We start from the raw sequence: 26471 nt of genomic DNA, 5'->3' as shown, positions 1-26471 counted from the left end.
AACTGATCAAAAAACAGGTATGAGTAATGGATTAGCAAACAGATCTGAGTTATAACCACATCAGATTAGTCTTTAATTACAGCAAAAATCAGTAGCTTAAAGAATAAGCTATTGATCAAAAGAATTCCAGCAGATCGGGACTCTAATGATCTGAAACCGTAGGGCTTTTCAGATTGACCTGCAATTAACAAATCTGAAAGCAGACTTGTGATCTCAGATCTATAACTTCAGGAATTAAAATTTCAGATTTAAAAAGTTATGCTGGAAACTGAAGAACAGAAAATTAAATACTGACCTGATTGATGGAGCTTAAACAGTGAAGAAAGGATTTAGAAGAAGAAGATATGATCAGACCTCTCACCTAGCCTTGTTGGAATCCCACCAGCAGTATTGGAATCTCACCAATACAATACTCACCAATAGGGTAGTTGAGTCACATTTAGTTACTTTTCAAAAGTGGGTATCATAGTAACTAAATAGATTTCTTCCAAAGTAGAAGGTCCAATAGATTGTTATGTAGGAGTGTAAGGTTATACCAGGGGAGAGCCTAACCACACACCATAGATTAGCGGTCATGGATATGTGCCTCATTACGCAGAATCGTAAGAATGGTGAGCTTATTTGCTCTAGGATAAGGCGGTGGAGCTTAAAAGGAGATAACTTGAAACTATTTACTGATAAAGAGGTTAAACAATGAAAGTGAGACTTTGAGAAAGACACTACCGTGTGGAACAAGATGACTACTTGTATTAAGAAGGTTGCTAAAAATGTCCCAAGAGAATTGAAAGGAAAACGTCATTCCTCTATGGGAGACTTGGTGGTGGGATGATGGAGTTCAAGCAGCCATTAAGACTAAGAAAGCTAGTTTTAAGACATGGCAAAGGACTAAGGATGTAGCGGATCTAAAAATGTATACATTTGCAAGAAATGATGTTAAGTAATGTAGGACTCGGTCAATGATGTCCTAACCTACGGTAAGGATCAACGTACTGACAACCGCCAGAACAGAAAGTGAAAAAAATAAAAAACAAACAAACAAACTCAGAAATAGCAATTGCCCAGAATTAGTAACTACCAACTCAGATGGGGATGATGGTCCAGTCAAAGGTAGGGTACTAGGGTAGGTTACCTGCTCAAAGTTACAGCCAAAGTCAATGGCCAGATTAGGAGATAAATTAGAGATTCAAAATTAGAAGGTGAAGGATCAGAATTAGTAACTCAGTACCTGAGAAGAATCTAACAATTGCATGGTCAAGAGATTTCAATCGAAGGAAAACCAGGGTTGGGAGAAACATATTAAAAGTTGAGCCTAAATTACTGGTTGGATGAGAGAGAATTCACAACTGAATAATGCTGTCCAGAAACATAGAACAGAAGGTGTCGCAGTCTGGTCCTGCCTCCAATCTGCAGAATATTGAATGGGAATGATGGCACCAGTAAAAGGTTATAACAGCACTACTAGAACCTCCTTAGATGGTCTCCATAATCTCCAATGAAACTCAGTAACAGTGAAAAATAAATAAATAAAAGAGAAGATGGTAAAGAAGGTCTCCCACCTATCTCCACAACGGCCTCTCACACTAGCTGTCTCTCACAGCAGTTGCATCTCACAGGTTTCAAAGCCAAGCTCTCTCTTTTTTTTAAAACCCAAATCTTGGTCTTTGTCCAGCCATTCTCTTAATTAAATAACAAAGCAACCATTCGAAGATCGAAAACTTTAAAAATAGAAAATACTCTGTTAGCATTGTTATGGAGTTCTTTTTTCTTTAGTCCAAGCTGGATCTTCTTTCTTTAATATTTGTATAATCCAGCTTGAGGGGGAGTGTTAGAATATATGTACTCCAAAATACCGTGGGGGTATTCTGGTCCTTTTGGGGTATTTTTATGTTATTAAGTGTACTTAGCTTATGTCGGCTATGTGGGTTTTAGTCCCACATCGCCTAGCTTAGACTATTTGTAATTCTACCATTCCCCTATTTGACTACCCAATTGACCCTTGAAAATTATGGTTTATTACCAGTTTACCCTTTGGCTTGGATTGTATTTAAAAGTGGATCTCCACCAAATTACAGCCATGCCATCCTTTTTTTCCAACACCGTTGCCTTTCAATAATTCTAATTCCCTTCATATCCCATACATTTGGCATATACCCATAACCCCTTTGGAAGTTAATGGTATTCTCTAATTTGCCATTTCTTCCTTTTCCATTACCCTTAGCACCTCTTGGAAAAATCTGGAATATTATGTTTTTGCCCCATCTCTTACTTCATCTTTGTTATGTCCACGTGTACTACATGTGCGAGGGGGATTATGTACAGTATACCTGCAAACATTGCAGAACGCAATACCTGCAGACATTGTGCAAAACATAGAAGATCAGTTTTCTCCACTATTGTCATTGGGTATCTTTCGTTATTGGGTTGAGTTTGCTGTAAGGGGGAGATTGAAGTATTGAAGAGTATTGAAGATATTTGGTTGTTGCCTATTTGAGGACTTTACAATTGGGTTGATTATTTTCGTTGCCTGATTCAGTTTATTCCGCTGCTTGCTACCCTAATTCTACACTTCAAGATTTTATGTCATTATGACAGTCTGAGATTCATCACCAGACAGCTGCTGCAGATTGGTGAAAGTTTACTGATCAAGTCTGCCCAAGTTTTGAAGATCTAATTTTACAAGTTCTTAAAGGTTTATTTGGGAGCTGCATTCATCTTGAAGCTGGATTCTGCTACAACTTCTTTTTCCCATTTTATTCAAGTTGGGCATTAGTACCTTGTATGCGCCAACTTGAGGGGGAGTGTTAGCATTATTATGGAGTTATTTTTTCTTTAGTCCACGCTGGATCTTCTTTCTTTAATATTTGTATAATCCAGCTTGAAGGGGAGTGTTAGAATATATATACTCCATAATACCGTGGGGGTATTCTGATCCTTTTGAGGTATTTTTATGTTATTAAGTGTACTTAGCTTATGTCGGCTATGTGGGTTTTAGTCCCACATCGCCTAGCTTAGAATATTTGTAATTTCCCCTCTATTATAAATAGAGGGGCTTACCTATCAATACAACAAGCCATTCTATTATTTTATTTCCTCTCTCTGACCCATGGTTCAACCAACAGAAAAAAATTGGTTGCACCTTCAATGATAGGTTGGTTGTGGGAGGGCAGCAACTAAATCATTGGTTTAGGTTTTCCTCATTAGTGCTGCCCTCTTACAAGAAAAAAAAAGGCCAAAAACCAGAAGGAGAACCGAGAAAGAGAAAAGAGGAAGAAGTCAATTGAAGAAAAAGAGGGGGTTTTCTTTCTTTCTAACCTAGATCAGACCTGCTTTGATACCATGTTGGTTGAACCGTGGGTCAGAGAGAGGAAATAAAATAATAGAATGGCTTGTTGTATTGATAGGTAAACTCCTCTATTTATAATAGAGGGGAAATTACAAATAGCCTAAGCTAGGCGATGTGGGACTAAAACCCACATAGCCGACATAAGCTAAGTACACTTAATAACATAAAAATACCCCAAAAGGACCAGAATACCCCCACAGTATTCTGGAGTACATATATTCTAACATACTCCAATTCTAAGATCTCTCTTGATTCTCTTCTAGAAACATTACAAATTAGAAACTAAGCCTCTAATATTGCTATTACATAAAATGGAAAGTCTACTTTCTAAACTGAAAATAGAAACCCCAAATATAGAAACCTAAGATTCTTAATGACTAAGAAACAGAAAATAACTACTTAATCCCAAATATTTGAGCTTATAGAATTGGCCAATTACAAAAGTAAACCTAAAAATATAAAGCCCATGGCCCATACAACCTATTGGACACTCAAAATAACACATATTAGTACATTCTTGATCCAGCTTTGTGACATGGTTTGCTGCTGCCCTTCTTGTTCTCTTGAAATACATCAAGAAGATTGTGGGAAAAGCAAGGGCGAAGAGATACGAAGATCTAATAAGGGATGAGGACAATAAAGAGAGATGGAAAGATCACTTCTACAGCTTACTAAATGAAGACATTTCGAGTAATAGTGGCCCAGAAGACTGCATTAACCATCAAGACACCACATATTGTAGATATGTATGAAAAATTACGGTGTTTGAAGTAAAAGAAACTTTAAGGAGGATGACAATCATAGTTATCAAGGCGGACATGGCGTTTTAGAGAGTCAAAAATCAAGGCGACACCGCCATGGCGGCAAGGCGCCCACCTAGGAGTCCAAGGACGCCATACGCCCAGGCAACGCCTTGATAACTATGGTGTAGGATGTTTCATTGTTTTGAGTTGTCTTTTGGCATACAAAGTTCTGACTGTTTAGCATTTTGTCTTAAATAAATAAAAATTTTATTATTTATCAAAAAAGAAATCCAATGGACACTTAAAAAGGGTGAAAGAAAGAAGAAAATACATATCAGCAAAAATGTTTTCAGGTGTTGTCCTACTCACCACAAAAGATACTTCCTTCAAGCAGCACACACCCATTTCAATTAGATCCTTCAAACGGCCAGGAGTCCCAATAACAATGTCCTGATATACACAAGCAAAAGCAAAAGGGTTAAGAGAAGATGATGACAATCCAGTAGTCTGTCGAATCTCAACTGCGTAGATAAGAAGTAAAGATAGGGAAGCAATTTAGGGCAAGTTTGTATGGGCCCAACCCTGTCAACATGAAGAAAGGAACAGTCAACAAATGAGCCAATGTACCTTGACAATTAGACCAAGGTTCCACCCTGATTTTATTTTATTTAATCTAAACCCCGGAAATTGCAGGTTAGGCTTGGTTTACAATATAACAGAAGTTCAAAGTGGTTCACCCCATCACCTTCTCCACACACATGAAGACAAGTACTAGATTTCAGATTTCTCATCACCTGATGCCTCGATTGGAGGCACACCAACTCTACAATCAGGTTGAATTTAGTGCAATGTGCACCATATCTATAGGAAACATTCATTGTTTTTTAGATCCATAGTTGTCAAAGCGTCAAGGCAGCAATGAGGACCCAAGGCGATGGAGGGGTGCCTAGGTGCTTAGGCGACCAAGGCAACCAAGTGTGATTTTTTATTTCTCCTTTTTTCTAACATTTTAGCCACACTAGAACGGTTAATGAGGTGAGGAATATTGTTGAGAAGGAGATCCCACAAAATGGCTATTTAAGATATTTGGGTTCAATCGTACATAAAGAAGGTGATATAGAGGATGATGTTGCACAAAGGATTAAAATAGGATGAATGAAGTGGAGAGAAGCGTCTAGAGTGCTATGTGATCGGCGTATTCCTTTAGAGCTTAAAGGAAAATTTTATAGGACTGTCATACGTCTGGCTATGATTTATGGTGCAGAATATTGGGCAGTTAAGAAGCGTCATATAGATAAGCTAGTGTTGCGGAGATGAGGATGTTGAGATGGATGTGTGGCAAAACTAGAAAGGATAAAATAAGAAATGGTCATATTAGAGCTGATTTGGGAGTCGCCCCGAGAGAGCAGTCTGAGGTGGCATGGTCATGTTCAACAGAGGCCTTCAGATGCTATAGTTGGGAGGAGTGACTTAATTCGGATTGAAGGTGTTAAAAGAGCAAGGGGCAGGCCTTAAAATGAACTTGGGAGATGTAGTGAGGAAATACATGCATAGCTTAGGTCTTGTTTCAAGTATGACCTCTATAGAGCTGATTGGAGGGCAAAGATCCATGTAGTTGATCCCATTTAGTTAAAATAATGTTGAGTTATGTCGTTATTGTTGTTATGTTCTTTTCTTTCTTTTTTTATTAATCTTTTCGTTATTGTTGTTGTTGTGAGGAAGGTTTTGGCCAAAAGCTCTAGGAACTCCTAGAATTCCTGATTTTTGGCCGAATTGTTTCAATTTTGCTGGAATTAAGACATGAGTAGTACAACGCATCTACATCAATCATTTGCTAGATTTAAGTCAAGATTTATGCATGATTCAAATTTGAAGGTAAACCCTTTTTCCTTGAAATTATATTTTTGCAAAAAATATGGTAAATTTATTGGTTAGCCTTCAATCTATTATAAAACACCGTAGGCCGATCTACGAGTTCACAGAGTCGGTTTTTATTATGTTATAGAATTTTTATGCTTTTTTTATTTTAAAAAAAAAGTTTACAAATCCAAAACATATAAAATAGGGAAAATATTCTGATTTGGTTTGACAAATCATGAAAATTTGTGAAAATATTTTTTGTGTTTTCAACTGATAGTAGGTACTTATTGTATTGTTCATTAATTAATTTTTGTTAATTAATAATTTGTATTTAAAAATATATCAACATTTTTTATTGGGGAAAAATATAAGAGGGAAAAATTTTGTTTTAAAAATATGCTTTCTTGTTGTTTTAGAAGTGTTAATTGTTGTAAAAAAATTCCATAATGTCCGCATTTTTTTTGCAACAGTGTAAGAAGGTTGCAGAATTGCTAATCAGGGTCAAGAGAGGGGGTAGACCCAGCATGGAATCATGGTGTACCTATTAGCAATGACAAATTAAAGTCACAATGCAATTATTGTGGGAAGAGGATATTGAGTGGTGGAATAGTTGTCAAGGCAGCAAGGCGACCCAAGGCGGTGGAGGGGTGTCGAAGCGCTTAGGCGACAAGGTGCCGCTCAGGCGCCCACAAGTGTTATTTTTTATTTCCCCCCTTTTCTAACATTAATTACTATGCTACAATATTTTAGTATTGCTACAATATATTTATATCATCAAAAATCAACATAGAACCAGAAGACAGCAGAACTGAAGAAGCAAGTTATTGGAAATTTGAAACAATCAAACATACATTTGGTTTATATTGTTCTTAGAAAATATAATCTTATCTATAAGTAATTAAATTGCTCTCGATTTAGAGAAATGTTCTTGTTCTCTTAGAAATTTGACTAGTCAAATGATTTTATTTTTACATGAGACTTTTAGTATTAGGTAGAGCACAAAACCAACTTTCCAACAAATCCAAAATTGCTTAAATCTGATTTATATTTAAGAAGTTATGTTCTGGTCACACCTTATTTGGTATGCGCGAATGCTATCAAAATTGCTCTGAATGAAAATATTGTTTTAGATATCAAAACAAATGAACATTTTACCGCACTTTTGGTTTTTAGCAATGTCTTATCATATTAAGATTTATAGAAATTTTAGATTTGAGAAAAACCCCAGCATTAGAAAGTTGAAAATTTCATCTACCGTCGAAAATCCAGTTTTTTGTTATTGAACTGGGGGGTTGATTTTTATCCTTCTGGAATTTTATTTTTTAACTAATTGTATTGGATTCAAATAGGGGTATTTGCCAATTTATGAATAATATCTAAGTTAATGAAACATTTATCTAAATGATATTTGGCATAAATAAGTGCCAGAACCAGGTTCGATACCAATAAAACCAGTACAAGGCGCCTGTCGCCTAGACCCCTACAAAACCGCCTGGACGCCAAGGCGACACCTTGACAACTATGGGTGGTGGGGCCAACAAACTGAAACAACTGGCTGGTGGCTACAGCCTACAGTCAAGTTTAAGTATCCTTCTGTCTCTGTTGATGCTAACCGATATGTACCGTATCTTTAAGCTACCAATACAATTCGATATCTAAAAAAAATTGGTATTAGTACTAGTAAGAAACCTTATCATTTATATATAATCAATTGAATGCACTTGTCTTATTGTACTTTGTTTCCTTTTTATACATGATATATTTACATATTACTTGGACATAGTGTTTTATGCTTCGAAACTGTATTTTGCATATATCCTAAGCAATTCCATATGTTTCTTGACCATTTCCATACGTATCATTTATATATAATCAATTGAATGCACTTGTCTCACTATACTTTGTTTCCTTTTTATACATGATATATTTATATATTACTCAGACATAGTGTTTTATGCTTCAAAACTGTATTTTGCATATATCCTAAGCATTTCCATATGTATCTAGTGTAGCTTGCGTCTCTCTAATACGAAACAATACATCTCTTAAAATGACCCTTCTGATACGATACCCGATACCGATACTTTAAACCGGCTACAGGGATGTGGCAAAATGCCCTAGGGTCCCTATTGAGGTACAAAAGGTCATGGTTGCCTTCATGGAAAGTAAAAATTCAGGGGAGGTTGGACAAGAGGCAGGCGATGGAAGAGTTTGAACAAACAGTGCTGGAGAAACAACCAGCACCAGGAAGGATATAGCAGTGATGAGGATATTCCTGGTGAAGTGTCAACAATAGAGAATAAAAATATATGGCATGAAAAGGCAGCTAGCAGAGTTACACACTGGTAGGAGCAAGATAGAGCAAGAGAGTACAGAGGAGCCTCTAGACCAGCTGCACCAGAGGTTGGTGGTAGTGACTCAGCAGCTACCATTGGTTCTTCACAGGGTAGAGCTGGGGGTAGGAAGAAGCAGAAGCAAATGGAATTGCCCTTTAGGAAGTCAAAGAGTATGAGGGGGGGCATCAGAGCAAGGTTTGAAGTTTCAAACCAAAAAATTTCGTAAAATTATGAAATTTCGCCCGAAACCTGGTATGTTTTAACTGCTGGTTCCGAGGACCAAATTGCAAAATTAGGTCCCGAAAATTCTGGAAACACTGCTTTATGCCCTTTAAACATAGTAAAATCCTTGTATTGTAAAAAAACACCCTTAAAACGATAATTTGACTTCGGACCCTAGGTTGGTAGCGTACATTGTACGTTGTTGTATACTTTCTCCAATATAACCTATTCTACATAAAATTTGGTACTAAACACAAAATTCAATTAAAATAACTAAAATAATCATTAGTAATAAAGAAACATAAAATTAGAAACCATTTCATAATCATCAAATGTTATACATGGTTCATTACAAATGTGTGGGAGTGATTTGGCCAAAAATCATACAAACTGAAATTTTGAAGGAGGCTTCCTCTTTGGAGTCGAAACTGTTGAAACTAGCAAAATGATAACGAAACCCAAAACTTGGTTAAAATTTCACCGAAACTGCGAAAATAGATCAAAACCATGCATTTTTTACAAACGGTTTGATCGAAACAATACTGAAACGTAAAACACACTTGAAATTTAGCCAAAACTGCAAAATTTTGACCAGAACTTGGTAAGACCCAGGTATCGCACCTTGTTTTGTTTCAACCTTTGTCGAAACCAAAAAAATTGCATGAAAGTACAATTATTTCGACTGAAATTCCGAACATTGCATCAGAAGAGGATGTCATTGACATCCTTGACCAGGATCCTGTTATATTCATAACACAGGATACCAAACAAAGGAAGCTTAAGCATGTGGTCTGATTAGAAGGGTGAAGTTGGTGACGCCGTCTCTATGTGGTTTATCTATCACAGTATCCCAGCCAATGCAACTGAGGGACCCTACTATCAGAATATGTTAGACACTATCAGAAAAGTTGGCCTAGGAGTGAAGGGGCTCACTACATATGAGCTCATGAATGTCTATTTGCTCCAGTAAAGAGACAAGCTCCAGGAGTACACAGACAGACAAAAGCTGTTGAGGGCAGCTGCGTGACTGTGGAATGTGATGGTTGAGTTGGACCCACTAACAGTCTATCTATTGTGATGGCAAGACCATATTTCTGAAATCAGTGGATACATCCAAGGAGATTTAAGGATGCAAAATACATCTATAAGTGTTGAAGGTAGTTAGTTACTGATGAGGTGGGAATGGAAAATGTTGTACAAGTGGCAACAGAAAACGACAACAACTTCCAGAAGGGTAGAGAGAGAATGATGAACAATAGGTACCGCCTATTCAAGACTTCACATGCAGCCCACTGCATCGACTTCATGCTAAAGGACATGGGGAAGTTGTCCATAGTACAAAAAGCGGTTGAGAAAGCAACATGAGACCAGTTTTATACACAACCACGGGTATGCCCTAAATTTATTGAGGAGCAAGTGTGGTGGGGATTTAGTGAGACCTGGCATCACTTGCTTTGCCAAAAATTATATCGCCCTAAAGAGCTTTGAAACGAAGATGGTTGGGCTGAGGTTGATGTTTGCTTCAGAGGAGTGGTTTCGTTGAAGAGTCAGGTTCTCCAGCAGGTAGAGCAGTCCAGTTGATCGTATCCAGTGACACATTCTGACAGGAATTGAAAAAGGTAATATCGATACTTGGTCCAATGGTAAAGGTGTTGAAGATGGTTGACTCAGAGAAGAAGCCTAACTTGTGTACAACAACAAACTCAGCCTTATCCCAACTTAATGGATCCAAACAAAACAGATGACAAAGGAGCATGTGCGGGCAGCTGTACCACACGGAAACAAACAGTACCTAACTATCATACAAGACCATTAGAAGAAGATGCTTATGCATCCACTGCACAAGGCTGTTTTTTTTTTTTTACCTTCTTTGTTTTTTTGTTGTAATCTACCTAAGTCAAATTATTTTACATTTAGATCCTCATTAAGCATTGATAACGTATTCCCATCATTTCCAGCCTATTATCTCAATCTCAAGTAGCAATACAACTACACAAAAGCACAAACTTGGGATGAATCAAGATCTAATAAATGCAGTGGAAGAGGTGGTGACAAAGTTGGAACCAATTCCAGCATATAATCCTAATGCAACAATGAAATGACACTTGTACTTTCCTAAATACTTAGAATGAATCTAATTATAATTAGGTATTGATGCTATCAGTAGCAATCATTGAAACGGGTTTAGTAAAGAACTTCAACGTTGCCACCAAGACTCTTGGCCGCACAGCTGCAAGGGTTTCGGAAGACTACTACTCTTGGTAGGTCAATCTACTTGGTTCCTTAGTTGAATATAAATATATCAACTACCAAGTACCACCACTTAACAAGAATAATCTTGATGCTCTAATGCAGGTGACTGTAGGTGTTATATGGCAAAGAGACACCTAAATTGAGGAAGGTAGCATTAAAGGTGCTTTCCAGACATGTTCCGCCTTCGGATGTGAGCTCAACTGGAGTACATTCTCACTTATCCACTCCAAGAAGTGGAACCGTTTGGGTCACAAACAGCTGGAGAAGTTGGTGCATGCTTTCCAAACATGGTCCACCTTCGGATGTGAGCTTAACTGGAGTACATTCTCACTTATCCACTCCAAGAAGTGGAACCGTTTGGGTCACAAACAGCTGGAGAAGTTGGTGCATGTGCGCTACAACATGAGACTAAAGATGCAAAACATATACATGGGCATAGAGAATGACAATGACCCAATAGAGCTCAATAACATCTTCCAGGAAGAATCAGATGAGGTGATCCCTTTTATGAGTGAGTGAGGGAGCGATGCACACCCTGTATTGGATGAGCCTAGGGTTAGACCCCACCGAGATTGCAAAGTGATGGATGTTGATGTCAACGCTTTTATTGCACGTGAGGGCCACGTTCAATAACAGACACCATGGCCTTTAAAATCCCAACCTGGTGCGGAAGATGAGGAGGACGACGTCGACTGATTGCATTCCACAATCACTCACACACCATCCCCATTTGGTAATGATAATGTTGGTGATGATGATGATGATGACGACGATAACGATGATGATGATGAAGATGGGGGTGATCAACTTGTAGCCGTAGGTGACATCCAATAGAGAAGGGGAGAGGAAGAGGCACAGCAGCAGCGGGCCAATGATTCTGAGCCCCCTCTAACTCACAAGAGAGACTCAGTTCGATCATACCATACAGGATACCGACCATGGCACACATGCCCCCCCCTACCCTGTAGAGGCTACTCAGGTTCAAACCAGATGAGAAGGATAGCATGGATATAAACATTACGAGCTTGTTTAGCACACTTGGAAGCCCGAGTCTAGAGGAGAGAAGCAGATATGGTAGGTAAGCATAGTGGCAAGCATCCTCATTTCCTGCACAGAGCTCCAGTTCCAAGTAGGTGGGTGCAATGGGCATAGTTGTCAAGGTGTCTCCTAGGCGATGCCTAGGCGTCCAGGTGCATTGGTTGCCTAGGCAGGCACCTGCCTTATTGGTGTTGCCTTGCATCCAAGCCCTCCGCCAATGCCTTAGCTAGCTAGAAGCCATGACAACCAAGACGGTGCGTATGGTCAATATGGGGGGTATGGCCAGTATAGCTCTTATTCTTCATTCCCACTAAGCATGAGGGTCAATCACAGAGTGGATCATCTTTTGCGGAGAGCTTCTCATACCCAATCCCCCAACCATCTCAGCTTGGTCCACCAAACAGTTTCGGTGAGTCCACATATGCACCTTCACGGCTTAGTAATCTACATCGTAGGTTGGGATTTCTTGAATATGTTGACGATGCCACCTATAGGGCCATTATGCTAGACTTCGAGCATGTCTTCATGCACAGTATAACATGGCGGGCATTTGTCATCAAGTTTGAGATTCAATTCCAATGGGCCCCAGAGCCAAAGGCTGCCTAGTGATTGTGAGGCTCCTCGTAATAGTATGTGGAATTTATTTGAAATGGTTGTAAACCTAAAATGTATTGTATATTTATACTTTATTACGTGTCCATGATGACACTTTCTGAGAATGTATTGTGGATTGTAACATTAAATGGTTTCACAGTTTGTTAATTGTGTAAATCTGTTCTTCATTCCTATTGCTAATTTCAATTGTTCTTATTGAATGTTGTATGCTGTAGGATTAAATTTTGTAGAATAAGCTATATAAGGGAAATGATACAGTAGGCTACGCATACACCAGAAAACTAGGGTCCAAAGCCAAAATATCACTTTGGGAGGTTTCCAATCTCACGATTCCAACATGTGTAAACATGCTTAAATAGGCACTACAAGATGTTTCTGGGCAAAATTCCATCATTTGTCCAATGAAATGGCCATTTCAAATTAACCTGCGAAATGGACCAGATTTTAACCTGATTTCGAACAGTTTGATGGTTCATTTCGGTTTCGACTAAGGTCAAAATCTTGGTCAAACCGGAAAAAAGGAACCTTCGATGAATGATAGTTAGAAGTTGAAAATTTAAGAAAATAAATTGTGTGTTCATTAATATTCCACGAGCCATGGACAGAGAAATATTTGCTTTCCTGAGCTATAATATGTGTCATGAACACACATCTTGATGACCAATCAGAGATTCTAATGATATTAAGGAATAGTTTCCAATTTCCTTCTCTCTTTTATGTTATTTCATTAAATTTCATTGATGACTATTAAAGGGCAAACCCAGTGCATGAGGCTCCCACCACTGGGGTGTAGGGAGGGTCATAATGTATGCAGCCTTACCCCCACTTCATCGAGAGGATGTTTCCTTACTTGAACCCACAACCACTAGGTCGCAATGGAGCAACCTTACCATCGCGCCTAGGTCTGCCCTCTAAATTTCTTTGATGACTATATGTTAATTAATTTGAATGGACGACAAATTGGGAGGTCTCAAGCCATAATAGAAGGGGATTCAGCAAACATTATAAAATGGACGACAGATTTGGCGGGGGAAAACATGGTGTTATGACCATTTAATAAGGCCAATTCATCAGCTTGCATCTCAAATCAACAAGTTCCAGTGGCAGCCTAGGCCACAAATGAGTTGGCCAAGCAAGGGGTTGTCAGACCTCAAATTGTTTTGGGAACTCAATTCCTCTGTGAGATGTCAGATAGTTCACATCTGTGTCGGTTAGGGGTTTCAGTCTGTTGAATTGTGATCAGGGTCTTCTTTCTCATTTGTATCACCATGTATTTCAATATTTTTTATGTATATCTGTGTTATTTGATACTTTCAATAAAATTGTTGATTATTTTTAAAAAAAACAAAAAAGAAGAAGGGACATCACATGTTCGACGCAATCCCATATAGGGAAACCAAAATTTTGGAGAGTGAAAAGGAAAATGAAGAAGTTCAAAATATCTTACCACTCCAGACTTCAAAGAAGATATTTGAGGTCCTTTGGAAGTTCCTCCATACAAACAAACTGTTTTGGCACCACAAGGCGTTCCAGCATCACACAGAACATCTGCAATCTGTCAGAGTGCACAAAGTCAAGATTGAGCTACTTCTTCTCAATGGATAAAAGAAACCAGTTAAATATTATGAGTAATAACTTTAATGGTGATCTTACAAAGAAGCACCAGATTAAATATTTTCACTAGATCACTTACTTATATATGTTCATAAAATTACTTAAATATATCTTGATATCAAAGACAGGTGGGTTCCAAGGGGCTAGGGAATCTCCCACGTGGGCACCACTGACCACACCATCATGGTGCCAAATCAACACTGAATCTAGCCCTTATGCCTTATCTTGTATGTCTTAGGATGCCTAGTATGATAGTGAATTAGTGATAACCATCATTTTGAGACGAAATGGAGAAGACAGTTGAAAGTTGGCATAATTCTAACGTCCATTTCTCAATCATATTATATGGATCAATAAAGGTTTTCTCTAATCAGATAAAGGACATAGATTAGGAAGCCCATTTTCTAGTAAAGAAGCACTTAGTAGACTAATTTGACTAGTAAACAATCTGAAGCTGGTTGAAGGTTGGAAAGAAAGGGTTACCTACTTACAGATATCCCAAAAAAGAAAGTCCCCCCCCCCCTTTCTTTGAGGTACAATCCAATGTCAACCTTTACCTATGTATGAGGGGAGTCTAAAATAAATCTAAGCTAGAATACATTGCAGGAACATATGCTGAGATTGATCACCTCTAGGTTTTTAACTCTTGAAGCGAAACCACGATCTGTCATTTAGGTATCAAAGTGTGGTTATATTCACAAGATATTTCATCCTGATTTCAATCACCAAAATTTTTTTTTGGGGGGGGGGGGGGGGGAAATTAGGGATTTCAACCCAAATCACTGTAATTATTATACAGCTTCAGTCCATTTTGATCAAATTACAGGAATGATTTTGATTTTCAGCACCAATTGAAACAGCAATATCCTGAATCAGCATGGATCAATAACACCAATTTTAACCAAATTTTGAAAGCCCCAATTGGGTTGACAAGAATGGGACAAGTTCAAAGGAATTTCCCACAGAACCTAGGACAATCTACCAGAAAAAGAAAACTAAAAAAAACAATAAATTGGAAAGAAGTATGCATACAACAACAACTCAGCCTTAATCCCAACTAAATGGGGTCACTACATGGATCCTTTCAAAATAAAGTAGGGAAAAACTGAGGTCCTCACAAAGGGAAAGGAAAGTAAGAGGAATGCAGAATAAAAAGGAGAAATGGGACAACAAAAGTGAGGAATGAAAAATGAAAGATGAAAGTAAGAGGAAAGAGGATAGCCCATGAAATCAGGAAAATATCAGCTACATGGTGTCAACAACGTGGATCCTTGCCCTCCAATAGGCTCTATCTTAGGTCATACTTGGCACAAGACTCGGACTATGCATGTCATTCTTCACAACCTCACCTATGGTCATTTTAGGCCTGCCCCTAGCTCTTTTAGCTCCTTCAATCGGAATCTGATCACTCCTCCTTACTGGGGTGTCCATAGGCCTCCGTTGCACATGTCAAACCACCTCAGACGACATTTTCAGAGCTTGTTGCTGATCGGGGCAACTCCCACATCAGCTCTAATACGTTCGTTCCTCACTTTATCCTTCCTAGTTTTGCCGCACATCCATTTTAACATCCTCATCTCTGCAACACATAGCTTCGCTATATGGCCCTTCTTAAGTGCCCATATTCCGCCCCATACATCATAGCAGGACAGACAACAGTCCTGTAGAACTTTCCTTTAAGCTTTACAGGAATGTGTCGGTCACACAGTACTCCCATCACACCTCTCCACTTCATCCATCCCACTTTAATTCTTTGTGAAACATCATCATCTATGTCACCTTTGTGTATGATAGACCCCAAATATCTGAAACAGTCATTTGGCAGTATCTCTCTCTCCTCAATTTTCACAATGTCATCATCTATCATAGTGTGACTGAAGTTACACATCATATACTCCATCTTTGATCTACTAATCTTAAAGCCTCTTGTTTCCAAGGTCGATCTCTACATCTCTAACTTAGCATTGATCCCTGCTTTTGTCTCATCCACCAAAACCATACCATCGGCGACGAGCATACACCACGGTACCTCGTCTTGGATTTTCTTAGTTAATTCATCCATGATAAGCGCAAACAAATAAGGGCTTAGTGCTGGTTTTTTATGTAGCCCAACAGTAATTGGGAATTCCTTGCCTTGGCCTCCCACAAATCTCACACTAGTCGCCACACCCCTAATTATCTTTAATTACATCGATATATTTACTCGACACCCCTCTCTTTGCAAGAACATGCCTGATTAAATCTCTAGGAACTCTATCATAGGCTTTCTCTAGGTCAATAAAGAGCATATGGAGATCATTCTTACTAGCTCTACATCTTTCAATAAGCCTCCTTAGTAGGTATATAGCTTTTTTCGTGGTTCTACCTTGGCATAAAACCAAATTGATTCTTCGAGATATGAGTCTCTCTTCTCAGGAGTGCTTCGATAACCTTCTCCCAAAGTTTCATAGCATGACTCATTAGTTTTATGCTTCTATAGTTATTGCAACTTTGGACATCACCCTTATTTTTGTATATCGGACCTACAATGCTTCTCCTCCACTCATCTAGCATTTTCCTTGTGATCATAATCTTGTTAAATAACTTTGTTAACCAAAATACCCCACATACTCCTTGGGCCTTCCACACTTCTATTGGGATCTCATCTGGGCTTGGTGTCTTGCCTACTTTTATCTTTCGTAAGGCTTCTTTAACTTCCGCCACACCAACCTTTCGTACATATCTATGATGTGTGATGTCTTAATGACTAATGCAGTTAACCGGTTCGGTCATATTCAAACTATCTCCATTTAGAAGTTCGATATACTCATCTCATCTCCTCACAATGTCTTCATCCCTTACCAACACTCTCCCATCCTCCCCTTTTATAAATCTCACCTAGTCGAAATCTCTACTCTTCCTTTCTCTCATTTTAACTATTTTAGAAATATCTTTTTCCCCTTCCTTGGTGTTTAGATTAATATAGAGCTCCTCATATTTCCTCACCCTAGCCATCCTCACCATCTTCTTAGCCTCGTTTCTAGCCTCATTATACCTCATTTTATCTTTTGTTTCTTAGTATGTTGTCATGTTTTAAACCTCTCTTTCTTGGTCTTGATGGCTGCTTGGACCTCCTCATCCCACCACCAAGTCTCCCTAGGGGCGTAACGCCTACCCTTTTGCTTCCCCTAGAACTTCTTTGGCAACCCTCTTAATACAAATCATCTTTCTCCAACACTAGTTTGATGGATTGAGGTCCCCTCCTCATCCTACTGTTAAGTCTAGGATTGAGGTTCCCTCCTCATTCCTCTCCCCAACCCTGAAGCCTACATGGGCACCTTCATAGCCGCTATAATCGCTCCCAATAGGGCCGTTCAGGTCACCTCCAATAATAATCTTTTCATCTTGGCCAAACCCTGCATTAAATCATCCATGTGATCCAAAAATTGGCGCTTACTACTTTCATCCAATCCTATATGGGATGCATAAGTGCACACAATAATGACAACCTCTTTCTCCAACACTAGTTTGATGGATATAATCCTATCACCCAATCTTTTTTATGCAGATCCAAGCCTCCATGAGCTGAAAAAGCCCCCCCTGATCATAGGATTTAGTAGGAGCCTTAGATTAGTTTATACTTAGTTTTATTTCAGTTCTATACTTGGTTTTATTTTTATGTCTTTAATTGAACCGATTCAAATTGGTTGCATCCAATTGGTTCAATTTAAGTTGGTCCAATTTAAGTGAAGTGTTCCTATTGGCTATTAGGATCTTATATCCTATTGGTTGACGAGGAATCTTCTTAGTTTAAGAGTTTTAAGTGTTTTAAGTTAAATAGGTGTAGTTAAGACTTTTAACTTTGAGTTATTTCATTAAGTCACACTCCTTCCACGATTTTGGAAGAGAGAGGATTTTAAATTGTATTAGGATTGTGGCCCTTAGGCCCTTATTAATAGAAATCGTGGGAGAGTCTCCCCCACCAATTAAAGTTTTAAAAAAAATCGTTTATGTGCTGCTGGCTATTGCTGCTGTTGTTTCTCTCTTCTGAGATTGTCTTGTGAGTCATATCAAGGCCTCCCCTTGTGAGTCATATCAAGGTTGAAGGACTGGTGGATCTCCAGTGACTCCTTGCATCTTGTAGATCGAGAGTTTCATCTTCAAAACTATCTTCAAGGTTGCTGCCATTGAAGATCTCCTTAAACCAATAAGTTATTTACTGTTTCAGTATTCCCCTCTTCTTCTTAATCCTCCAACCCAAGCCTCACCTGCCCTAATCGATCCACATTGTCTCCTCCATTAAAACCCATCGATCCCCATAAACCCTAATTGTTCTAAATTCTGTCCAGCCTTGTTCCTCCATCCAATCTCAACCAAATTTCAACCACAGCCCCCTTTCATCTCCTCCTTCACTAGACCTAAGTTGCAGCCCCATCCAACCACTCAAACCCTAATTTACCTCGTCTCTATAGAACCCAAAAAAAAAACCCTAAATTCTGTATAGCCCAATTCAGCCATCAGAACTATACCATATTACAGCCGAGTACCCTTCCCGTTGCCCCTAGCACTCGACCTTAGCCCCTTGCCCTAATTTCAAGTTTAAACCCTAGTGTTAACCTAAATTCTAAAACCCGAAACCCTAATTCTAATTTCTGTAATTTTTAACTTTTGTTTAAACCTTGTTCAAACCTATCCAATTAGCTTCTCCTAGGCCTGCCCATTAAAGCCATATAAGATTTAACCCTATTCTCATAAACCTAACCCTAGATTTGACCTAAAATACCCCAATCTGCCCCCAATCAACCAGCACCTTTGTGAGGGTTTGATCTACCTGGCTCCTAGTAGGTCTCCTACCTATTTAGGACTACATTACTTTTGACCTCCACTACATTTTCTTTAGATCTTTATCCACTATCATCCTCACTCCATTGCTAGTACTTTGGTCTCCCGAATACAAAAGTTTGAAGTCATCCAACACTTGAGCTTTGTTACCCTTCCATCATGTCTCTTGGATACAAACTATATTAATCCTTCGTCTCCTCATAACATCTATCAACTCCAGGCTCTTACCCGTTAGGGATCCAATGTTCCAGTAAGCTAGTCTAATCCTACGTTTCTGGGCTGGCACAATTCCTCTCACTAGCCCTTACCTACTTATCACAGCATCCGGGCGTCGACGAGGCGAGTCGCATACGGGGACACTAATACAAATTCATCATCGAAATGGGCTTATTTCTTTAGAAATAAGTCTAGGGTTAGAATATATATATGTTGGGCCTTTGATCCCAAGGGTTTTCTATGTAATAGGCCACTTTAATGGGCCCAAACTAGGAGTACATAGGTTGCATACGGGATTAGCTCAATACTTAGTTTATTTTTATGTTGTTTCATTGAACTGGTTCAAATTGGTTGTATCCAATTGGTTCAATTTAAGTGATTTAATTAAGTGTTTTTTGTTTTAAGTTATTAGGAGTAAATAGGTCTTTTAACCTTTTAAAATTTTAAGTTGCTTAATCAGGTCCCCCCCTCCACAATTTAAGTGAGGGAAGAGTTTAAATTGTATTAGGATTTGGCCTATGGCCTTTTATTATAAATATTAAATCGTGGGAGGCTCCCCCACAAGTTTATGAGTTTAAAAAAATCGTATAGCTGCCTTGTTGCTGCTGCTGCTGCTCTTTGAGAGTGTATATCCTTGTGGTTCTATCAAGGTAGAAAGGGTAGGTGGATCTCCTACGACTCCTTACGCCGTGACGGCTGGGAGGATCTTCACTGAAGGTGGTTCTATCCTTCTCCATTGCTCAATCCAGTAAGTTATTTTAATCTTCTGCATTTATCCTTCTTCTCCTAATTTTCTACAGCCTACCCTAATCACCCCCAATCGATCTCCATTAAACCCTAGGTTATCTAGAGACTGTCCAGCCCTATTCTACCATCCATATCCTTTCAAACTTCAAGCATAACACCCCCACAGTAGCCCCTACACTCGATCCAGATTCTGCCCCCATTCCTAGCTCAAAACCCTAAAATCCCCTCATCTCCACAAAACCCTAAAACCCCAAATGCTTCCTAGACCTAACCAGCCATCAGAATTGCATCAAACCACAGCCGAACCATCCCCTTGTTGCCCTTAGGACTCGGCTAGAACCCCTGCCCAGAATTTCTATTCTAAACCCTAAGTTCAACCTAAATTCTAAAATCCAAAACCCAAAACCGTAACCCTAACTTTCTGAAATTTGAAATTTTGTTCAAACCTTCACTGTTAGCTTCTCCTAAACCTGCCTATTAAAACCATATAAGATTTAACTCCATTCTCATAAATCTAACCCTAGTTCTGCCCATTCGAACCAGAAGCCCCTTTTTGATCTTGTTGCTTGGCCTTTAGTAGGATCCTTCTCCTATCTAGAGCTACATTAGACGCCCTAGAAGAAAGAGGATGGGAAGACATGAAATCAAGAAAATGATCATAAAACAAAAGGATCCATGCAAAAGGAGGTATGCATATTGAAGCAAAAGTCTGGTCTATGATTATGGATGTTTTTGGCTCCTAGGAAACTTGCTTTGGAGGTTTCCAAGAAAAGACAGAAGCATGTGGCACTCAGTTCTTGGGTCTAAGTAAAAGTTCCAAGATTCAGGCGTAGGTCATCCAGTGGCTCTCTCCTGCCTATGAAACATACAAGTCGCATTTTTCCCATACTTCCCCTCCACCTTCAAAAAATCTGAGAATGGAAGTGGGTTTTAACACCATTGGAAGTGAGAAAGTGAGAAAAAACCCATCATTTATATTCCTTCATAATCTTTCCCATTCAAACCATGACAGTACAGTCCTTCCCAACTGTGAATGATTTCCCAATTCTAGCCGCTGTTGGGATGTTTGTGTTTACAGTAGAGGGGCATCTCTACTAATGACCCTCATAGAAAAATCTAGTCAATGGAACCTTTTTTAGAGAATTATAAAATGAACCAACAAACACTGACTAAATCTGTACAGGAATTCCCAAATCCTAACCCCCCCCCCCCCCAACAAACAAACACACCAAAAAAAGAAAAAATTTAGGCCTTTGGCCAGGAACAACCCATGAAAAGGCACAAGATCTACCATTTAAGTCCCTACAAGGCAGAGATACTCCATGTTTGGTTCTCTTGTCCAATCATCAGACTAAACGTTGATGTTTATAGAGAAATCCTGGGCCTTCAAGCAGTTAGGAAACATTTACAGGCTGTAAGTTACTCTTCTTTTTTTTCCATATTTCAGTCTAGTTGCAAAGAAGACTACCGTAAAGCAAAGGTGATTGCAGTGTTACAGATAAATATTTGCTTCAGATTTGGATTTCAAAACTTAGTGGTGCAAGGTGAATTATCAACTATTATTGATGGATAGGTATGGAATCAGGTGGTCCATAGACAGACCAGAGAAGACAATATCTTAAACTCCTTTAGTAATTGATGACTTACATGTAGCCTGAAACTATAACATCCATGACATAGAATTCAATAACAGAAAAGGAAGAAAATCAACTCCTTCGGCCTAAAGTTGTGTTTTGAAGTAGTGAATCCCATTTTGCACACCCAATGGAAAATGATCAACAGAAAAACCATCTATGAACCAAACGGTGAACACAACAATAAAAGCAGAAACAGAAATGCATGGAAGACTAGTATACAAACTTGTTGAGCTAGTTCCCTTGTAGGTGAGAGTACAAGACAAAGAGGATTCTTTCTCTTGGATTTTTTATTATTCTCCTTGCTCAAAATATGCATCAAAGCAGGAACCCCAAATGCCAACGTTTTACCTGGTTACAAAAGCATGTTACATGATGAGCAATGTCATTGTATAGGAGACTAAAAGGTAAGCCAAATAAACGAACCTAAAGATTACCTGATCCAGTTGCAGCGATACCAATGAAATCCCGACCATCCAAAAGGAAAGGCCAAGCATGTGATTGAATTGGAGAAGGTTTACTGAAATTCTTGCAGCATTCAAGTACTTCCTCAGGGAGCTTGGATTCAGCAAAAGAGTTCAAAGCTGCGTACTTGGAATCCTTTGTGTTGTTTCCAGACACAGTCACAGAAGCATTAATGAATGACTCATCCCTACTGTTTTCATTTGCTTCGACATTATTACCCTGAAGTTCTTTACTCGAATTCAATTCCTCTGCTTTCTTCTCCTTCTTCTTCTTGGCCTTCTTACTTTCAGTATCCTTTCCATAGACTTCTGAAGGCTCTAGTGCTTCTTCAAGCTTCCTTTTTGGTTTAGCTTCTCCTTGGCCGTTCTCAAGCAGTTCTGGTGTTGGGTTTTCTTCGTTGAAATGGTTGTGTTTTCTTTCCTTGTTCTTCTTCTTCTTATCCTTCTTATTCTTCTTCTCAGTTACACGGTTCCCTTCAGTTGTTAGGGTTTCAGCTTCGCTTAACTGCAGAATTTCTTTGAGTTTCTTACCCATGGCGAGAAAGCGAAGCAGAGCCAAAACCCCTGGGAAGTGGAGACTATTTTGTTTGTTAGGGTTCAGCAACAATAGTTTCAGAGAAAAGGGTATATTAACGAATTTTTATCGTATGCGGTTTCCTCGTACCTCTCACAAGAGGGGGTGGACCCCATCCGGGCAAAGTGTTCGATCAAGTGCCAGGGTGGATCCCACCACCTCTTGTGAGAGGCACTAGGAAACTGCATCGGTTAGGAAACCGTAGATGATAACGATTTGTTTATTAATTGCCACTTAATTTTGTAAATTACGAAAATGATGTTCATTCAATGGTTTGTTTTATACAGTTGGTTCGACCATCTGAACTGCAAGGCGGTCGGTTCGTCACACCCATCAAATGATGGAATTTTCGTCCTTCCTATAATTAAAAGAGGGGAAAGAGATCCCTGTCCGGGAGTGTGGCCTATGCCAACACTCCCATGAGTCTATCTCTCTCCTCCCCATATGAAAAGACATCTCTACCCCCTTGTTTTGAGGAGGAGAGAGAAATAGACACATGGGAGTGTTGGCGTAGACCACACTCCCTGACAAAGAACTTTGTCTCTTAAAAGAAGGGAAAAAGAACTCTGTCTATGTGTGTGGCCTACGCCAGCACTCCCATGAGTCTATCTCTCTTCCCATATGAAAAGACACTTCTGCTCCTTTGTTTTGAGGAGAGAGATAGACACATGGAAATGTAGGTGTAGGCTACACTCTCGTCAAAAAACTACTTCCCTTAAAAGATACACATGGCAATGCGAATCAAGAAGGTTATACAAACCTTAAACCTTTTTTTTAATGAGTTACAAACTTTTAACCAAAGTGGTCAGATTGGTTATCATTTGACCATAGTACCGCTTAGTGTTCACAACTATGGATAAATTTAGGCACTCTGTTCTAGGGTTGTTGTATTGTATGTTTTTTTAATAATAGTTAATGAAAATATAAATATGAGTCACTTTGATGTGTTGAACATTAATTCATTTGAAATTTATGATGGTTACACCGCTGATTGTTTTTGGCAACAAGAATTTTTTGTAGTTACTTTTTCTCAAACTTAAGACGCACATACGAGTTACATTTATATTTTGGGCAATTGTGGTGAGTCAATATGGTTGACGCCTATTGACAACACTACACATCGGTTGCTCGGCATATACACTATAAATGATGATTGGGGTGACACTCAATAAGGTTACCACTACCCATTAAGGGAGAATATCCAAGTTAGTGAGTTGTCAAACTATGACTGGTTAAAACCTTGGGCCTAGATTAATTGTTTTGTAAAGAATATGCAAAGACTTTTTTATTATATTATATTAAAATAAGGGAAAAGTACTTGTACACCCCTGTACTATGGCCGATTGCTTGATACCCCCAATTTTTCAAATAATTACTTGAACACCCCCTGCATTGTACAATTTCTTACACGTAGTCACTGTCCATTAGTCAATCCCCATTTTAGTGATGATGTCATGGATTAAAAAAATTCTAAATACCCAAACTACCTTTTAAGGGTAGTGAAGTGACCCATTTACCCTTTGGCCATAGTAAAGGGTACATTCCTTTTCATCATTGAAAAAGCCCTCCACACTCCATTTTGCTGCTACTGTTGTGGCGATTTGTAGTCATCGGAGAAGACGAAGCAAGCCTTGAATGGAACCCTCAACCCTTGTGATCCTACCGCCAGCCATTAAAAAACCCCCAACCCTTCCCATAAACCCTCGCTGAAACCCCTCTCTCCTATTTGAAACCCTAACCTGGAACCGTCCACCGTAAGCACTACCACCACCCACCATTAACCGCCACCATAACTTGCAACCCTTCTCTGCAATAGAAATCAATGGTGCCCCAACTGTCGCTAGCACCTGCAACCTCCCCTTACCTCTCCCCCTACCTCCGGCAACCAGTGTGTAACAACCAAATTCTAATCCGACATTGAGAGCAAGAATCTCCCAAATCCGGTTTAAGGAAAAGCATTCTTAGGTTCAATCTGGCGTTGAGAGCAGATTTTTGATGGTTCATTTTGAAGGTGAAGAGTATGATGTTTTTAGCTATTGGTAAAGGTCTTCAAATCTAACCCAAAAAAAAAAGAGATAAGGATCTTGAAATTGAAGAGACAAGTTCACGATATGCTCTCTATCAGTGCTTACCATCCACGCCTTTTTTTTCCCCCTTTATTCGATTTATACCAACTAAATCCGATGAACAAAATTAGGAAACATGTAGTTCCTCATCTGTTGGCTTCAGTTGATGATTTATTTTTGTTGTATCCTCTGGGTGGAAAAGGTAGTCAGGGGAAAAGTTGTTGTTTACGTCTAAGGCTTTGTTGGCCAAGGGAAAGGAAAAATTTTAAGTGGGAAAAGCATTCTTGGGTCCACCTGCATCCTCGTCATCTTCACCTTCACCTTTGCCGGCAATGGATATGGATCACTACCAAGCTTCTCTCCAACGGTGTTATTAGAATCGCATTGAGTTTTTGGGGTTTTTAGGTTAAAACATTGAAAAGGTAAATTGGTAATTCTAACTTCAAAATTTTTAACTGAATAGCTAATAAGGGTAAGATGGATTTTTCCATTCAACCAATAATAGCACACTAACACCATCAGGTTTTTTGGGGTTTCAAGTAATTGTCTGAAAATTGGGTGTGTCAAGCATTTGGGCCGTGGTTCAGGGGTGTGTAAGCAATTTTAATATACTATATATGTATTATATGCATATCCTTATGTATGAATGAAAAAAAAAAACATTCTTTTACGTGTAATTCAATAGATACGGTAATAAACGCGATTTTTTAAATGTAAATTACTCTAATTACACGTATTATTCGTTTAAAATAAAAAAAACAATTAAAAAAACCCGTAAATCAAAAAACAAATAATCCCTAACTCTCGCGGCCTCCCACTTCCCAGTTATCCCACCCTGGATTCAACTACGAAGAATCCAGGGCATGCTCTGGTGTTTTGGCATTGCATCACTAAGATAGTGTTTAGGGATTTGATCAGTTGATCAAGTCCCCTTAACGGCATCTAAATCAAAATATTATTATGTATTAGTTTAATATCTTTTCAAGTAGTGTGACCTTGAACCTTGCATCCCCCCCCCCAAAAAAAAAGAGAAAAAAAAAATCAATTGCAAAGAATCAAATAAAAACAGAAAGGTAATTTTCCAGGCCTCTCACCCCATGTGACCAATGACTCGGTCTGTTTATCGTTGATGATTGGTCCTCAAATAGTGTATGTGTCCATTGTTGTAATGACATCAATAATAAGGCTGTGTTTGGTATGCATTCTAGGTGTCAGAGAATGCGGAATTGACTTAGAATGCATTCAAAAAATGCATACCAAACACTGCCTCAGACTCTACAGTAGTGTTGGAATTTTATATAATTTAAATTGATGGTTCAAAATAATTTTTTATTTTGTATATTGTTTGTTGGATGATTATAAAGGTGTTAAACGGTTCGTTTCGGTGTAATCGATTTGGTGCAAGGATTTTTAGGTGAAACCAGAAGCAAACCATTTATTAAATGATTTCAATTATTGAAACCAAAACCATTTAGTACACGGTTTCGGTTTTTTGGTTTTTAAACGATTACGATTTATTGGCCCTAAATGGTTTCAGTCATGGTTTGCTTTTATACATTGAATTTAATGCTTACTAGATGTACTCAACAAGACACATTGGAAGGGACATGATTCTAATTCATAGAGAAGCCAAAATATTCATAGAAACATTGAATACTATTATTCTAATGTATTTGGATGAGATTATTTTATTATAAATTTCACATATACCTTCCACCAGTCCATGTTTGACTTTCATTGTTTTCAAGTTAAGCAGCAATCTATTGTCTGTGCATTAATGGTTAATTATTGTCATTATATATTACTAATAGTTGTTTCGGTTTAAATGGTTTATCAATGGTTTAAATGGTTTGGTTCGATTTAAATTGTTTAACTAAATGATCCTAATTTTAAAACAAAAAAATCGAACCATTTATTAAATGATT

The 26471-nt window shown here is 38.6% G+C and overlaps 1 protein-coding gene across 1 annotated transcript in view; it reads right to left on the bottom strand.

Moving 5' to 3' along the window:
- LOC122646262 (DEAD-box ATP-dependent RNA helicase 5) overlaps nt 1-22530 on the bottom strand; it is a 47746-nt gene extending 25216 nt beyond the window's left edge. The window contains exons 1-4 of the mRNA XM_043839784.1: nt 21880-22530; nt 21669-21793; nt 13858-13965; nt 4456-4536 (exon numbers count right to left, since the gene is read on the bottom strand). Coding sequence (XP_043695719.1) covers nt 4456-4536; nt 13858-13965; nt 21669-21793; nt 21880-22441 — 876 coding nt within the window. The 5' untranslated portion in view covers nt 22442-22530. The remainder of the gene's footprint in view (nt 1-4455; nt 4537-13857; nt 13966-21668; nt 21794-21879) is intronic.
- Between the last annotated feature and the right edge of the window lie 3941 nt (nt 22531-26471).

This window comes from Telopea speciosissima, chromosome 11 (genome assembly GCF_018873765.1).
Source record: "Telopea speciosissima isolate NSW1024214 ecotype Mountain lineage chromosome 11, Tspe_v1, whole genome shotgun sequence".
Classification (NCBI taxonomy): Eukaryota; Viridiplantae; Streptophyta; class Magnoliopsida; order Proteales; family Proteaceae; genus Telopea; species Telopea speciosissima.
The sequence above is the reverse complement of the archived record's forward strand: the minus strand, read 5'-3'. Positions and strand labels throughout refer to the sequence as shown.